This window comes from Adiantum capillus-veneris, chromosome 24 (assembly GCF_014529385.1).
Source record: "Adiantum capillus-veneris isolate H3 chromosome 24, ASM1452938v2, whole genome shotgun sequence".
Lineage (NCBI taxonomy): Eukaryota > Viridiplantae > Streptophyta > Polypodiopsida > Polypodiales > Pteridaceae > Adiantum > Adiantum capillus-veneris.
In genome coordinates this window covers 10,633,552-10,649,683 of record NC_140954.1, presented here as the reverse complement: position 1 = coordinate 10,649,683, position 16,132 = coordinate 10,633,552, and the positions used below count along the sequence as shown (strand labels likewise).

Genomic DNA, 16,132 nt, shown 5'->3' with positions numbered 1-16,132 from the left:
ATTGATCAACGATGTATTTTTTCAATAATGACAATTGTGTTGTAACTAATACACTTTGGTCAAAGCTTAACAATCAAGTGATTTTACCTATGATGTGTATAATTTTGTCAGTGTATTACTTTTATCAATTCACTTTCGTCGATATACTTTTGTCAGTTTTGCATATTTATTTTGGAAACTTTATGTTCAATATGGTTGATGGGGTGGTAGGATAATGAATGCCCTGTCAACAAAAAAATTTATTCTCGGGCATCGGTAATGCATCGCTAAAATGGAAACTGCAAAGTCACTATATGAGACGCTATATAGCGACATACTCTTTGTGACGTCTATATAGCGACGCTTATAGTGACACTAGAGGAAAAAATATCCCCGTATATTTTCATCGCTACAGCTGTCACAAGTGTGAAGAACCTCTTGTAGTGATTAATGTGCATTTTTGTTTATTTGTGTGCATGTTTATGTGCACGTGTGTGTGCATGTGTATGTAATAGAAGAAAATGATAGAGCACTCACAAGTGATCTATTTGAGCAAGAAGCACTTGAAGAAATGTCGCCAAACTTGCAAAAAAAACACAGACACTATGTTACACACACAAAAGTGAAGAAACCTACTACGAATCTTGAAAAGAACCGTACCTTGTTGATGGGGGGGAGTGTGTAGGTGGAGATGTCGAGTCTCTCAAGCCCAAATCTGCAGCACCAGATCTGCAGCAAGTGAGGAGGAGGAGAGCAAGGGAGGAGATGAAATTGATACAAAAATATGCAAGAAGAACCCGCGGGTTCTGTTTTTTCAGGTTCCATCAGTATATGTATCGGGATACGCATTGAAATACTTGTCCAAACAGGCATCGAAATAAGCGTCTAATTAGACGTCAAGAGTTTAATTTTTTTTTAAAAAAAATTGTTCCCCCTCCAGAATTACCTACACATATATTAACGCCCACCACTAACACCAGTAATTTAGGTGATCTCTTGTAGTGACTTCTCAGCCAAGCAACTTACACTTCCTACACATCATAGTGTAGTATGTTGGTTGAATTCGTAAAAACACCAACACCAAATTGGATCACATCATTATCAAACAAAAGAGTATTACCCTACCATGCTTCCACCTATCAATATTGGGTCAACTTAGAATCGAGATAGATTGGCCTAGTACCTCTATTCTCTTGATTTGGCATATACCTCACATACAACACAACCCTGAAAACCACAAGCATGTGATAAACATTACATGATGCAGCCAAGGGTGGATGCAAACCGAGTAAATTTCATTTCAAAAGTAGATCAATGAAAATAAATTTGTGAAATTAATACATGTAAGAAAACAGGGGTATGGTGGTTGTAGGTATGGAAGCGACATTATGACAAGGATAGTGCATGTTGAGAGAAAGATCGTTAATTATGGGCACAAGGATTCCTCTCAGCTCATACTGAGTTTTACAATCCTACAAAAATTGAAAAATATGGTCATAAAAAATGTGGATAGGTTTTTGTTGGTGCATGAATTTTTTCTGTTAAACTTCATCGTGCAAAACCATTCTCTCCACTCTTGACACGATGCAATTTTAGCTGGTCAAAGATACACTCAACCATATGTTTTGCAAGCACTGCTTCCTGTGTTTAAGGGCATCTCTCTCTCTCTCTCTCTCTCTCTCTCTCTCACACACACACACACACACACACACACACACACACACACACACACGCACGCACACACACGGGGGACGCAATCCAATAGCACAAATATAATGTAGTGCATTATTGCTTACAATGAGTGCCGCTGTACAGTAGAGGGCCGAGTGATTAAGCCAGCGGAGGGCCTCAGAACAGATGAAGGGTGGGAGCTAGAGAGAGACAAGAAGGCGGCAGGGGCGATCTGCATCAAAAGCTTATTGCCCACCAATAGCTCATTGAAATGAGGGGCGCCCTTCTTGGCCGCCTGAAGAGCCTGTTTCCACGCTTCCTTGATTTCCTGCACTCCACAGATATTGTAGGCTGCTCCAGGCCGCCTTCTCCATATCGATTGTCTCACAGGCGCTTTCTCATCTCTACTAGCCGATCCTAGCTGCAATGTGGGCGCCGCCGCTAGAGCTTGTCCGGAAAACACAGCCTCCTCCTCTACAGCCGAGCTCAACCTGCCATAGCCAGCGCTGCTGAGCTGACGCTGCAAGTGCAAGCTGCCACCCATCCCCAAGCACGCCCTTAAGAAGCCGCAGCCTGTGCCCGCCTTCTTTCTAGGCGCCATAGCTGGGAAAAGAGTTTCCTTAAAGGGGGACTGCGAATGACGGGAAAGTAACAGCAAAGGAAGGTGAGTGATATAGTAGAACAGGAGCCCGCCGTTGCGGGGCGAGTGGGCGGGCAGAGAAAGTGACTTCAACCATTGTAGGACCACTGCACCAAAAGCCAGTAGGCTAGTACCCAAGTTGTCCCAGTGCGACAAAAAGTAATACTATTTTTAAGCAACGACCCCTCTCACAGAAGATACATAGGCTTCGCTCTTCAAAACAATAATGGGCAAATTACCAAAAGGGAAAATTAGCAAAATACCCCTCTAATTTGAGGAAATTCCCAAAATACCCCTCAAATTTCAAAAATTCCCAAAATACCCTTGTATCTATTTTGGTTGGATTGTTCAAGATTTTCTAATCTTCATTCGTATGTGATAATTGAGATTCGTTTTTGAGTGATCAGCATGTAATTTGTCACCAATTACCATCTCAGAAAAAAATTTATGTCTAAAAATAATGGAACAATTCATCTCCAAAAACTACGTAATTAACTCAGATTGTAGTTTTAGCATCTTGTACGATAGACAATCACTCCTCTTGTGAAGATGTACCAAAAAAATTATTTTTTGAGAAATTTACTCTCACAACCAAGGGTATTTTGGGAATTTTGGAAAATTTGAAGGGCATTTTGGGAATTTATGACAAAATATCGGGGGTATTTTGGGAATTTCCTCAAATTAGAGGGGTATTTTGGTAATTTGAGGGGTATTTCCCTTACCAAAATACCCCTCAAATTTCAAAAATTCTCAAAATACCCTTGTATCTATTTTCGTTGGATTCTTCAAGATTTTCTAATCTTTATTCTTGTTTGATAGTTGAGATCGGCTTTTGAGTGCTTAGCATGTAATTTGACAGTTGAGATCGGCTTTTGAGTGCTTAGCATGTAATTTGTTGCCAACTACCTTGCAAAAAAAAGCGAAGCGAAATATGTCTAAAAATAATGAAGCAATTCATCTCCAAAGCCTACATAACCAACTCAGATTTTAGTTTTAGCATCTTGTATGGTAGACAATCACTCTTCTTATGAAAAGCTACAAATTTTCTTTGTTTTTGGAGAAATTTACTCTCACAACTAGGGGTATTTTGGGAATTTTGGAAAATTCGAAGGGCATTTTGGGAATTTATGACAAATTATGGGGGTACTTTGGGAATTTTTGAAATTTGAGGGGTATTTTGGGAATTTCCACAAATTAGAGGGATATTTTGGTAATTTTCCCAACAATAATCCAACAAGGTCAAGCCATTTCTAGAGTTGGAGGATTGGATACACAAACAAAATATATTATTTGAAGGGATGATACTCGCTTGAGAGACGTTCTCACACAAGTTCTATCTTCTCTCTCTTGGTCAGTTCAACCAAGATTCCATTTGATTGTGGTGACAAATTCCCACACTCTTTTAACATCAATCCCTGATGGCAGGGCTTCAAAGTAGTTGTGGAGATCCAGTTTCTCCAAGTAATCCCCCATCTTGCTCCTGACAAATTCATTTAGCTCTCGAGGTATCATGGGTAGCTCCACTACATTTCCCACCGGATCTTTAAATACTCCTTGGTAGATTCTCAGATCATTGGTCTCTAGCAGGTCATCTTGAATCCATGTGCTTGTGGGCTTCAGGGTGCCCTCTGGGATAACAAAAGGCTCCACTTCTTCTAAGTAATCCTTGATAGTCATCCTCTTCTTCTTTGCAGGTGATTTTGTGGCTGCCATGGATCCTGTTGCACTCAATAGTCCAAAGTTAGTGTTTTTTACAGATTAGCTGACAAACTGAGTTCTGACTACCCAAATGACTTCAAAATTGAAATAAGAACTCAAAAGGAACTAGGGAAACTCTGCATGTGCTCACAATAGACTTTTGGCTAAAAAATAGTCATGTAGACATCCTACGCGTAGGATGTCTACCTTCTCTGTTTTTGGTGAAACTTGGCAGGCTTGTGGCCCTTGACCTGTGCAACATGGTTATGTCATTGGAATTGGTTTTGGGCATCAAAAAGTGCAATTCTAGGCAGATTTAGGCTTTTGGCTCAAAAATTGGGTAGGATGTCCTCAACAGGTGGCAAATGATATTCAATTTGGTTGAAATTTGATATACATGCTTCTTATACCATGTTAATGGCTCCCATGAAGTCAGTTCCTGCACAGAAGGTCCATATGACACTGGAGACATCCTACGCGTAGGATGTCTATTTTATCAGAATGACTTGAAGTTGGTTCTGTGGGTAGCCCTTAGCATGTGGGAACATGGCCCTGCTCTTAGATTTTGATTTGGATAAGCATTGGTGTTGTTAAGAGCATGTGTAGTATTTTTAGGCTCAAAAAGTGCATCTTGGAGGTTTTGGGGGCCAAATGTGATGGGAATGGCTTGAAATTTGATACATGATTATAAAGCCATTTGGAACTCAAAAATACCACCCGGAGGTCAAATAGGTCATTTAGACATCCTACGCGTAGGATGTCTATTTCATTAATTTTCACATCTGACCCCACAGTTAGCTTCAATGTGCTCATGAGTATATTGTGCAAGTTTCATGTGATTTGGACTAGTTTTGGTAGGTCTATGACCCATTATTGCCTCTATGCTCTGACTTTCCGTTTTTTTATGCATATGAGGTCAACTCTTGTCCAAATGTGATGAAACTTGATGGCTAGCATGTATAAGCTATGAAGAAGCTGTGTATGAGATGAGATGTTGAGTTTGGTTCGCAGATATGGCCTTGAGACATCCTACGCGTAGGATGTCTCCTGATGAAATTTATATGAGGAATGCTACTGGTACATGCCCTGAGCCCCCCTGAGTCCCCTTTAAGCCCTATTTCAATAAAAAAGTCAAATAGATAGATAGAAACTCCCTGTTTGACTTTCAGAGCCTTTGAGCCATTTTCTAACTCTTGGAGTGCTTTTCGGCGATGAAATTTCTTGATCTTAGTCTCCATAGCTTCACGGTTCCTTGGGGATCCTTGCCATATGGTTTTTGTTTACTTTGGTTTCACCGGAGCTCCGTTGGGCAATTTGCCGCTCTGGAAACGCTCGTGGTTGCGTTCACATGTTGTCGATGATTTGTGGTGGTCTACCACCATAGGACTTGGTTATTGATGGTCTAGGAATGCCGCCCGTGAAGTTTGGTGGCAAACGGACTTGCGGTTTGGCCGTGAGAGCTAGTTGACGCTTTGAGTGTCTGATGCCGTTTCGGAAGCTTAGTGCCGCTTCAGGTCGCCTTATGGCCATGTAGGCTATATATACTTGTAGAGCATGTCAAGATGCTCCTACCCATGAGTTTTGGTAGCATTTGGGCGCCTTTCCACCGATTTACCATTTGGTGGCCTCTTGCAGGGCTCTAGAAGTTAGGATTTTTCCCAATGGTTTTCTACCACCTTTTTGAATTCAAGAGTGGTCTCCTATGCTAGGATAACCCGCCGATGAATCCTTATTGCTTTTGGGTTAGCCGTTAGGTGGCCACCTTTACCTGTAGGTCTCTACTGCCCGTTTCCCGTGTGAGCCCTACACTAGTTTTCGCGACAAAACATCAAACATACGCGAAAAGCTCAAGGTAGTGAGCCTACCTCTCATATCTGGAGCCTGTCGGGTGGTCGTGCGCATTGTAGAAGCAGCTGGAAGTCCGGTTCGCTCTAGGTGGCAAGAGCTCTCTCTCAAGAAGGCAATAGTAGAAATGAGCTTTAAGTGAAGTGAAAAAATCTTATAATGGGGGTCCCCGAACCACTTTCCATGAAATTTCACATGTGCTCCCAACTTCTTGCGAGATGCGGTTTAGGCTCGAAAAATTCTTGATTTGGACTCCATTTGCTCAATTTTTGAGAAATTTGACGTTTCGATCAAAATCTGGCCAAAACACACTTTCCGCTCCATTCACATAATTGCACCCCCATTGTATCATAGGTTGTTCTATAGTCACTAATTATCCCCATATTTTTTGTTCATTACGATCGTCTTTCACCTGCTTTTTGTATTTTTGAAGTTTTCCTACCGATAATTAGTAAAACTAAAAATAAAATAGCAAATTAATCCCAGAAAATCCCCAAAAATCATAATAACTCAAAAACATCATCGCAACACACTATATACACTCACATGCAATTTTTATGGCTAGATTTCTCCGTTTTACCAATATTTTGTCCGAAAAATGGTTATTTTTACATATATACACACGCCTAGGGGCCTGATTTGGCGTTTGGCCCCATATACTTGTAGATTCGTGTTGTATAAGGACATATGTCCTTAGGCTAGTCCACAAAATTTCGCAATCAAAAGAAAACCCTCTAAAATAGTCGAAAAACATGCTCTTTTTTTCTCTTTTTACCATTGGGTCCGCATTTGAGAATGCCTCCCCCCCTCCTAGCCGGAGTCCTCCCAGACAACAAGGTATCGCCTTGGTGTATGTGCAGTGCATAGGTTAAAAAAATTGTGCTAATGCTTGGCCGTGTAATGTGGCCCTATGTTATGCATACTCAGTCAATGCATGGAAAATTCAATGTTGTGCAAGAGGAGGGAATAAGCAAGATGCTTATTGGCATTCGACATCGAGGTTTCCTGTTTGTTGTTGATTTGGTTGGTTCATTTTCTTTGCAAGTAAAAGTTGTAATTCTACAGCTCTCTGTTTGATCGTCTTTCTTGCTAAAGGCGCCTGGTTTGCTGCTACTGTCGATATGGCTATGGGTGTCTCCTTGGAGAGAAGTGTCGTGGCGGAATTGGCCATAGTCTTTGTCTCTTTTTCTTTCCATTTGTAGCTTTGTTTTGGAGGTTTATAGCCACGTTCATGGGTGTCATTATTGTGCTGTTGAACGGCATCCACATAGATCGGTTTGCCGGTTTCATATGTAGTGTGTGTCTGCATGCCAATGTTGCTTGTACTGAAGGGAGTTCCTGTTGCTTTGGTTTCGGGATCCAAATGTGAGTCGCATTTAAGTTGTTACTGAGAATTCTCTTTGGGATCCATATCTTTTTTATTCCCTTGGTTTTTGGTTAAATTGTGTGCTTCTGTTGACTTCTTCTGTTGTATTGTGGTTTTTCTGCCATGTCACCTCTATCCTTCTGCACCCAGACTTGTTTTTCGCGTGTTGCTAACCTTGATCTTTTCACTGCGGTTTGTGTTGTTTTATGTTTGTAGTGAACATTGTTGGCAGTTCCCTGGTTGTTCTCCATGGGTATCGTGTTGTTCTTTAGTGGCACCCATCCTTTTGGTTCTTTATCCAGTGATTGTGGTACTGCCATCTCATTCTTCCGGGGTTGCTGATCAAATGCTACTGATAGCCGTTTTTCGGCTCTCCGTAATTGCCATAGTGAGTTATCCCACCCTATCAAAATCACCTAAACACTATGGCTATTCTTACCTTTTCATTGTACATAGGTGTGTGTGAGTTAGGGGACTTTTCCCATATTTTCTTTAAAAACCTTCAATTATCTAGTCACTGGGCTAGTTGAGCCAAAAAAATAAAAAAATAAAAGTATATTATGGCCTCTTTGTGTGTAAATATTTCATTGCATATATGGCCTAAATATAGGGATTTTTTATAATTATTTTGGTATTTTATTTAAATATTTCTACTTAGGTGTGTGTTTTATTAAACCTATGTACACCTTCTTTCATCCTCTTACACCATAAGTATATTTTTTGCCAATATGTACATACTCTAACCTTATATTTTTCCTTTATACAAATCACTCCCACATTTTCACCCTCACCCTCGTGAAAACAAAAAATTGATTTCTACTCATTGGTCACGTTTATTATATTATTTACTTGCATACATTTTCCTCTTTCACCCAAAATAATTCAAAGAGGGACCATATCATATGATTCCAATATCTTTCCATATCCATAACTCCTCCATATTTTTATTATTATTTTTACTCATTATTCTAACACCATGTGCTCATTGAGCTAAAGTCCATGAATAGTCCATACACTAGTCCCACCATGTATATATTTCTTTATTCACCAATAATCCTCCTCCATGCATGGGTCAAGGGCAACTTGGATGCTTTGTATTATAATATGACAAAGGAGGGGCTCACTCTTGGATGCATTGTACAAATTCAACAAAGGAGGGGGCCACTAAAAGACTTTTGCAGGCACAAAAACAGGCTTTTTGGTGAAAAATTTTGGCTATGCTTTAAGAGAAAATGTAGCCCACGCTTTGAATAATCACCTCAAATTTTTTCATGATTTTTGGAGTAACCACCGGTGAGCTATGATTTTTTGAGTGGACCCCAGTCTGCCCACTTTTCTCACAAGTAGCCCATAGTCTTCTCTCACCTCTTTCCACACTTCTACACACACACATACACACACATTCCTCTCAATCCCTCACTCAAACCTGCACCTTCAATGGTTTCTCTCACCTTCTTCACCATTAACCTCCCCACTTACTTCCATAGCTCTCATATGAGCTCCACATGTACATACACCATCTCTATGCCTCTCTCTATTATCTCCAAAGTACAATTCCATCTTACCCCTTATATATATACATAAATTCAGCATGTGTACCATGCTTAACCTCTACAAATCAAGAGATCTCATCAACGGAATTACCATTTTCATCACGATAATCAACCTTGGCGGCGGTGGCGTAAAGAAGGGAAGACGAAGAAGAAGATCGATAGTCATTTTGAGAACCTACACAAGTAAGTCCAAAACTTCTTCAAGCTTCACCATCTCAAGGATTTTCTCACTTCATTCAACCATCTTACTTCAACCATCCACCTCATTCTACCCATTGTAAATGTAACATTAACTTTCTAGTGATTACTAACGACTAACATACTAACACAAAATAGCATTGACCTAACCATAAAAGACACCTCACCTCAAGACATGTGTATAGTATCTCTCTCTCTCTCTCTCTCTCTCTCTCCTTACTTACATTCACCTTATCTACCATCAATAATGCTTTCTTTTGAGCCCACACCCATGACTCAAGCAAAGAAAGAAGGCCCGCAATGTTTTGATATTCAAAAAAATCATAATCCTGATTTGTTAGCTTGTAAATTAGGATTTCCAATAATATTAATGAGGGGTCTCCAACCTATAAATAGGCCCCTCTCCTTCTTGTAAAACAACCTCCAACATCTCACATAGCACCCCAACACTCTATGCGTGAGGAGAGACTTAGGTGTAGCAACCACTTGTGAGCTTCACTCTTGGTGTGAGAGAAGCCTTCAAGCTACACATTGCAAGTGAGAGAGAGTGAGTTCCACAAATCTCAAAACCACTATTGTATATGCTCCTTGATCATCAATAAATTGAGGTTTGGTGCATCAAAGGCGTGATTCGACGTTCAAATCTTCGTCCTTCCATTTGTGCAATACGGTTTCGTGAATTCAAGGTGACTTGTGTATTTTGGGTTTGTATCGGTTGATCTTGATTTTAGAAAGTGTTTTAGTGTATTTTTCATTGCCAGTTTTTTGTCCATTGTAAGAGGGTATTGTGGTGAGAGGTCTCCCACACCCTAAGACAGTGTGTGTATGTGTGTTTTGGCAATGTTTAGTAATCACTAAGCATTGAGTGAGTTTTGTACAAGTTCTACGATAGCATCATAATGAACCATCTCCATTTGCAAGTCACAAATAAGGTATTACGCAAGATCCTTTTCTCTCTCTCTTCCCTTTGCTCTAGCTCTCTCTGGTCCATTTTGTGTGTGTCTTGGTGTGAGGTTGCTTGTGTGTGTTTTGTGGTGCATCTTCTTGGTTGTACCAAAATCTCTCTTGCGTCCTAGCTCGCATACCATAACTAGGTGGTGCCCCTATCTTGTTTGGGTTTGGCTGTGGGTTGGTTGTTGTGTTGTGCTTGTGGTTGCCCCAGCCCCAATTGAGCAGCACGGGAGCCTTGAGGGGTGTTTAGAGGTGGCCTCTCTTGTTGCCCGCCCCGGACCGCCTCAATTTTGGTGCCCCCGGTGAGGCCGAGCGGTTGTGTTAGCATACACAAGGTAAGTCTTCAAAAACTAGTTGTGTTTACATGAACAATCCACCACCTCCTAATCCTGCTCATGCAATTCAATTTCATCAGTTTCATTGGGTGCAAGGGGTTACGATAAATGTTTGCATTGATAGAAAAATCTTTTTTCAACAACGTATTGTATTCCTCTTTGGTGCTGAAGCATTAAGAGATATTCTACAATCTCCAAATCCTATTATACTCCCACTTGTAGACTATAATGTCTCTTTTGATGTACATGTGTTTATCTTGTTTTAGCTAGGGTAATGAATCAAGAGGACTTGTATCGTACATTCATTCCTTTGGCTAGACAAGACGTGCATGTAATAGTTGGCACAAAGTTACAATTTCAACGTGTTTTCCGTCGTATGTTTGAACCTAGGCAAGTAGCGGCTATCAATGCCTCAGTCAATCCGTTCATTTTGCCATTGATTCGCTATGATCTAAGCTTTGACGTTTATATTTCATTCTACTTTGAAATTTGATTTAGCAACACAAAAAATAAAAAAAGAAAAAGAAATTTTTGAGTAAAACCAGCAACATGGATACAACTAGGCAAATGAGTGGTTACCCCTTGTTCTTTGGAGAGCCTGGGGAGGATGCAGAATTATTTTTAGCAAATTTCAAAATGTCTTGCCGTATCAAGAGGATAGTAACTGATCAGGAACGTGTAGAAATGTTTGAGTTAGTCCTTAAGAAAGATGCTAGCAGTTGGTTTGACTCTTTGCCTGAGGAAGTTAAGAGGAATTACACGGAAGTGTTGAATCGTTTCAAGAAATACTTCTTTGATCCCCAAAACACTCAAAAACTATGGCAAGACATTGTTTCTTATAAGCAAAAAGACTTAGATGACTACTACTTGTACAAGCAAGAGTTTCTACGTCTTTGGGCTGTATGGGTGAGAAATGTTGCTAACCCTGGTGATGGTGCAGAATTTCTCAAGAAGGAGAGGTTCATAGCTGGACTCTTTCCTGACCTTAAGGTAAAAGTTGAGGCGGGTGCACCTGCTACCTTTGACGCAGTTGAAACTAGGGCTGCTGAGAAATATAGGAAACTCAAGTGCTTAAGGGGGGAGGTTCCAATAGAAGGTCTTAGGCCCAAAGGTAAGTCACAAGCATCAACACCTAGGGAGATTCATGAGGTAACAGCGGAAGTGATTGAGAAGTTAAATGAATCTTTAAGCAGCCTGTCAATTCACCTTGCACAAGCTGTAGGTCCAAAAGGACAAGCAAAGAAGTCTGAAGAGCGAGATCCACGACCTAGGAGAGTCTTACAATGTTGGAATTGCGGAGAGTCTGTACATGGGATGCATAATTGTCCTTGGCCCCGTGGGGAGCCAGGGAGACCTAACTTGAATTACTGAGTGATGAATGTAGGTGAAGGAACTAGTCAACAACCACGACTTCTACAAAGGCCAAATGGAGCAAGACCACCTCCACAAGGAGTGGAAGGAGTTCCACCTTTGCCAGACCCAAATGTGCATGTGGTAGAGGTGAAAAATTCAAGAGAGGTTGACATGGAAGCAAATGGCATTAAGCGTGGCCGAGGAAAAGGTAAGGAGAAATAAGGGGTTACATCACAAAGTGACCATGGACGAGAAAAGAAGGCAAAGGAGACCAAGGAAACCAAGAGGACTCGACATCGTATCAACCTCCAAGACTTGCCTCTTGGACATGGTATGGCTCCATACAACCTGTTGGAAGACATGAGAGGTAAGGGTCCTGATATCTCATGGCCTCAATTTCTTGCATTATGTCCACAAGTTAGGAGGGATTTAACAAGGGCAGTTAGCACTAGGAGAAAGGTAAAAGAGAGTGTGCCTGTTGTAAAAATTGCACAAGCTGAAATGAATGAGGACATTACACCTGTGCTAGATTGTTACATAAAAGGGAGATTGGTTAGGAAAGGTCTAGTGGATGGGGGTGCACAAATTTGCATCATGACAGAAGGACTCATGCAAAGATTAGGCATGCACATCCATGAGACACCTGAAATCAAAGTCAAGATGGCAAACAATAGCAAGGCTAGGTGTGTAGGAATTTGTAAAAATGTCTTTGTAGAGGCCTTTGGCATTAAGAAGGCGGTGGATTTTTATGTTATGTCGACCAAGGGAAGTGGTTATCCATTTATCCTAGGAAGACCATGGCTAATGAAAATGCGAGCTTTGCAGGATTGGGAGAGTGGAAAGCTAATTTGCAGGAATGACAATCATAAGAAGGTTGTCTTTGACATGAAGGAGCAACGCCAAGAGGAGCTCCATGAAGAATCATCTCAAAGTGAGACGGAGGAAGGCTTGACCGATAGCACTTCAGAAGGAGAAATTAGCGGCAACATTACTGAAGAGGAGTCTTTCATTGAAGTCATGGGGGTAAGGTTTAATCCAAACAACCAAGAGACCTCTTGCCCAGGTTTGGAAGAGGTAGGTTCCCAAGAGAACCAAAATGTCCAAGATGAAGGAATGTTAGAAGGTATGTTGTCTACAACACTTACAAAGGACGAAAGAGAGGAGTTCAAATGTGTGCTAAGGAAATTTCCTAGGCTTTTTGCTAAAGACTACACCGATGTGCGTGGAGTAGATGCTGTTCAACACAAATTTGAGTTGAAGCCAGAGGCCACACCTAAGACTCAGAAGCTACGAAGGCTAGGAGTCATCAAGGAGCAGGCTTTACTCAAGGAGGTAAGAAAGCTTCTAGCAACAAGTTTCATTTATCCAGTGGAGAATTCGGAGTGGGTCTCTCCCGTTGTTGTCACTCCTAAGAAGAACAGCAAGTGGAGGGTGTGTGTGGATTACCGTCCACTCAATGAGGCAACAAAAAGAGATCACTTTTCCCTCCCATTTCAAGATGAGATACTAAATGAGGTAGCTATTCATGAGAAGTACACTGTGTGTGATGGCTACTCAGGTTACTTTCAAATAGGTATCGCATTGGAAGATCAATTGAAAACAACCTTTATCACTCCTTGGGGTTGTTATGCTTTTAGAGTCATGCCATTTGGTCTGACAAATGCTCCTACAACATTCAAACGTTTCATGAACATGGTGTTTCAAGCATTCTTTGGAAAGTCAATTAGGGTGTTCATTGATGATTTTTGCATTTATAGCTCAAAATCATTGCATCTACAAAGGGTAGAAGAAGGTTTAAAGAAGCTCTATGACATGGGAGGTCAGCTCAACCCCGACAAGTGTCACATAGGTGAGGATGAAGTGATCTTGCTTGGTCACAAGGTTTCCTATAAAGGTATTGAGGTGGATCCAGCAAAGGCAAAAGCTCTCATTGAGCTACAATCACCAAAGAGTCTTAAGGATGTCATCTCATTCATTCAAAAGGTGAATTATATGTCATGCTTCATTCACTTAGCCTCAGAGTTACTTCACCCTTTGCAAAAGTTGACACAACAAGTAGAATTTGCATGGTCTAATGAGCTTGAAGAGTACTTTTGTAACATTAAAGTCATTTTGTCAGAGCTACCAACACTCATGCCTCCTTGTTGGGAGTACACATTCTTTGTTAGCTCTAGTGTTGGGAAGGAAACAATTGGTGTAGTTTTATTACAACAAGATCCCCACAGTACCAGGATGCGACCCATCTACTTTGCTAGTAGGGTCATGAATGCCTTGGAGAGAAGCTACACAGAAGCAGAACTCATGATGCTTTCTCTCATGTTTGCGGTGAGAAAGTTTAGATCCTACCTGCTACCAAAACCTTTTGTAATCCTCACTGCAAAAAATTTGTTCCCTTGAGTGTCATCTCAAATGAATCTTAGTACTAGGATCTCAAAGTGGATTATGGAGTTGCAAGAGTTCCAATACTCTTTCAAGGTAGAAGATAGTGTGCATGCACAATTGGCAAGGATTCTCACTTATAGGGTACATGAGAAGGAAATTAAGGTGCCTCAAGTAAAGACCCTACCATTGCCACCACCAAAAAGTATTCCTAATGCTTTTACCTTGTTCTTTGATGGAGCTTTTCGATGAGCCACCGGGAAAGCAGGGGGAGGACTAGTGTTGCTCAACCCAAGTGGGGAGGTAGTCATGAAAGAGAAGGTCAATCTACCAGGTTCAACTAGCAACAATGAAGCATAATACGACACACTACTTCATGGTTTGAAGATGTGCATTGGCCAAGGGATACAACGTCTCATGGTAAAAGGAGATGCACTTCTCATTGTTAAACAAATTTTAGGCATTTGGGCATGCAAGAATGAAAGCTTAAGGACAAAATTTCATGCCATTCGTAGGATGTTTAATCAGTTTGAAGAAGTGCAACTATATCATATTCCTAGGAAACAAAATGAAGATGCCGATTTACTTGCACAACAAGCAGTTACATGTGTCGAGAAAGAAGTGCAGGTCATCATGGTGGGAGCAGCTGTCAAGCAATCGAGATACGAGGGATTGGAGTCATTGGCTCCCATTATTGGCTACATTTTGGAGGGCAAGTTTCCACAAGACTTCACTAAAGCTCAGAAAAGGAGACTCATGAAGAAGGCAAGTTTCTATCTCTTCCTAGAAGGCTCCCTCTATCAAAGAGGGAAGGATCAAGTGTGCAAAAGAGTACCGACTATCGACGAAATTCTAGCCATTCTAAAAGGTTTGCATGAAGAGGCATGTGGTGGTCATTTTGCCCAAGAATTAACTGTGAAGAAGATTTTGCTTGCGGGGTATGTTTGGCCAAGCTTGCATGTGGATGTTCAACATTGGTGTAAAAGCTGTCACAATTGTCAGATAAATGGAAATAGAAGGTTGGTGCATGGCCCGAGGCAAATAGTGCTTGCAAATGGACCCTTTGAAAAATGGGGCATTGATGCTATGGGTCCTCTTCCTAGAACAAAGAATGGTAAACTCTATATTCTAGTGGCTGTGGACTACATGACTAGGTGGGTAGAGGCTCAAAGTGTGGCAAGGGTAAATGGGAAAACAGTGAGCAGGTTTGTCTACACTAATATTTGTTGTAGATTTGGCACACCTCTAGAGATTGTTTCGGATAATGGTCCGGGGTTCAAGAAGGGTTTACTCACAGAAGTTTGTGAAGAGCTTCACATTCTACATCTTCATAGCACTCCATACTACCCACAGTCAAATGGTTTGGTGGAGAAGGCTAATCGTGTCATTGCAGGAATCATTAGAAAGATGGTGCAAAACAAGACAAAATTATGGGATGACTTCTTGGATGGTGCCTTGTGGGCATATCGAACCACATATAGGGAAGCCACGGAGTTCACACCATTTCACTTGGTCTATGGTCAAGAGGCTTTGCAACCTATCGAGCTCAACATTCCAACAATGCGGCTTCATGGCAAAGGTGCACAAGATGATCAAGAGGTATGGATGGATCGACTTCTTATATTAGTGGAGCTTGAGTGGAAAAGAGAAGCAGCTTACAAGTGTTACAAGAGGAAAGCCACACAAGCGAAAGAAAAGCTCGACAAGAAATTGAAGGACAAAGGCATCAAGGAAGGAGAGCTTGTGCTAAGGTATGACAATCGTTTTGATGCCAAGTTTGAAACTAGATGGCAAGGGCCATACATAGTCAAGAAGGATTTCAATTCAAGTTACTATCAGCTTATGAACTTGAATGGTAAAGAGCACTCCAGGAAGGTAAACGGGTATCGTTTGAAGCCCTATTTGAGTTGCCTTCTACCAAAGGATCTACCAAAGATCTGTCAAGGGGCCGCTCTCTCATGTAAGTATTGTTACATGAAGCATGATTGTAACTCCAGCCAAAATTCTGAGGGGCCAAAAATTGAAGATCTCGTCAAGGACTCTGAAGCACTCTCTTTGGAAAAGATGCTCTATGATGGTACATGAATATACCATCATCTTGGGGGAGGGCTAATGATAGCCATTTTTCGGCTCTCCGTAATTGCCATAGTGAGTTATCCCACCC

At 41.1% G+C, this 16,132-nt stretch overlaps 1 protein-coding gene across 2 annotated transcripts; it reads right to left on the bottom strand.

Moving 5' to 3' along the window:
• Positions 1-567: 567 nt before the first annotated feature.
• On the bottom strand, positions 568-2,335 carry LOC147425934 (uncharacterized). Of its 2 annotated transcripts, XM_086498861.1 has the most exons (2): positions 1,776-2,335; positions 568-694 (listed from the first exon to the last, which is right to left on the bottom strand). In XM_086498861.1, the coding sequence occupies exons 1-2, from the start codon at positions 2,249-2,251 to the stop codon at positions 583-585; spliced, it is 588 nt and encodes a 195-aa protein (XP_086354987.1). In that variant the 5' UTR covers positions 2,252-2,335; the 3' UTR covers positions 568-582. The 2 variants fall into 2 exon arrangements, with proteins under 2 accessions (XP_086354987.1, XP_086354988.1); XM_086498862.1 differs by lacking the exon at positions 568-694 and having other exon boundaries at positions 1,742-2,328.
• Between the last annotated feature and the right edge of the window lie 13,797 nt (positions 2,336-16,132).

Bases quoted from the DNA above. Each gene is read 5' to 3' on its own strand.
- LOC147425934 (XM_086498861.1), bottom strand. From the start codon at position 2,251: ATGGCGCCTAGAAAGAAGGCGGGCACAGGCTGCGGCTTCTTAAGGGCG. The intron at 695-1,775 runs GTAAGCAATAAT...CTGGTGCTGCAG, and splicing joins ACTGTACAGCGGCACTCATT to ATTTGGGCTTGAGAGACTCG.